General features: G+C 38.3%; 1 protein-coding gene across 1 annotated transcript; it reads right to left on the bottom strand.

Moving 5' to 3' along the window:
- Positions 1-226: 226 nt before the first annotated feature.
- Positions 227-1,237, bottom strand: LOC108480940 (21 kDa protein-like). Its single transcript, XM_017784089.2, has one exon. The coding sequence runs from the start codon at positions 1,134-1,136 to the stop codon at positions 531-533; it is 606 nt and encodes a 201-aa protein (XP_017639578.1). The 5' UTR covers positions 1,137-1,237; the 3' UTR covers positions 227-530.
- Positions 1,238-1,473: the final 236 nt, after the last annotated feature.

Raw genomic sequence — 1,473 nt, 5'->3', positions numbered from 1 at the left:
TAGGGACTAAGGCCCAGAATTTGAAGTGGAAGTTGAGTGCTCGAATATATTAATATCGAAAATACTCGTAATTTCAAGTACAAGATATTTTTGAATACCAAATTAATCTTGACGTTTGAAACAAAATTTGCATTTAGTAAAGTTATTAAGTAGTCTTAAATGAGTTACAAAAATATGAGATCAAAATAATACTACTATGTCTATACAAAATCAAGACCAGATGTACTTGTAACAAACTAAAACCTCTGCTTGTATGCTGCAACAGAGGCTTCATCAACTTTACTTTTACTATGTTCACAAAAAGCAATTTATTGTACAGATACAACGTGTGCGCATAATATAGATCACTCCGTTCATTTTCATTAAGACACCAAGATCACACACAGACACACACACATCTCCATTCCCTTCTTTGGACCACATATATATTTTACATTTACCAGGAAAACAGAAGTAGTTTCTAAAAATCCATAAATACAATTGCTACCGTAAATAATGACTAAATTTCCCCTGTACAGTTGATTAAATAGCTAACCATGAAATGAAGCATAGCTGTTGACCAAAGCCAAGGCATTACTTGTCAAATGAGCGATTGTGACAATCTTGGATCTCACAGCAGTCTTTATACTGCCGTTCATGTTTTTCCCTCCAAACCCGTCGGCGCAGGTGTTCTCATCCGTCAAAGCAGCGCTAACCCATGTCTGTATATCGTTAATCATTAGTCCAAAATTGGAGCCTTTAATCTGACCCATCTCGCTGATTGACTTTCTCAGCTCATCTATCGTGTCCTCCAATTCCTCCACGCAATCTTGCATGGCGCCCACCTCTGTAGGCTTCAATCCTTGGCTTTTGGCAAGCTTCACCATCATGGCCGAGGTTGACTTGGCGGTTGAAAGGGTCACGTTTAGGGCTGCATGGGCGATGAGTTGGGGGCTTGTTTGGATCATGCTAGCCTGTGTTAAGAGAGATTCGTAACAAAGTTTAGGGTAAGTCGTTGAACTACAAGATGTTCTGATAAACTCAATGCTAGTTTTAGGGGCAATTTGCCTACCAGCTGAACTTATATTTATCAAGGAACTAAAGGCGACAAGAATGAGAAGGAATCCAAAAGAATTATAAGAGAATGTGCTTGCCATATCTCTTGCTCTTTATTTTTTCTATTTTTTGTTTTTTGTTTCCAAAGAAAAATGAGAGCAACTGGAATGATGAAAATGGTGGAGGCAAAGGCCAGCAATTTATAGGGATAATTGTTACCGCATGTGCATGTGCGTAATTCTCGCATACGTGATGTAATTGGTCCTAACTAGGCTTTTAAGGGCCAAGCCTCATTGGAATAATTAGGGACAAGTTGTGTTCACGAGGTAACACAAATCGGGTTACAGTTGAAAACAATAAAATTGATACGATATGGCCCTTTGTCTTTTAGCTAGATATTTTAAAACAAACATGACAAAATTCTGTCGGCTGCGGTTG

Source organism: Gossypium arboreum, chromosome 1 (genome assembly GCF_025698485.1).
Source record: "Gossypium arboreum isolate Shixiya-1 chromosome 1, ASM2569848v2, whole genome shotgun sequence".
NCBI classification, from domain to species: Eukaryota; Viridiplantae; Streptophyta; class Magnoliopsida; order Malvales; family Malvaceae; genus Gossypium; species Gossypium arboreum.
The sequence above is the reverse complement of the archived record's forward strand: the minus strand, read 5'-3'. Positions and strand labels throughout refer to the sequence as shown.

Excerpts from the sequence above, each read along its gene's own strand:
- LOC108480940 (XM_017784089.2), bottom strand. The coding sequence starts at position 1,136 with ATGGCAAGCACATTCTCTTATAATTCTTTTGGATTCCTTCTCATTCTT.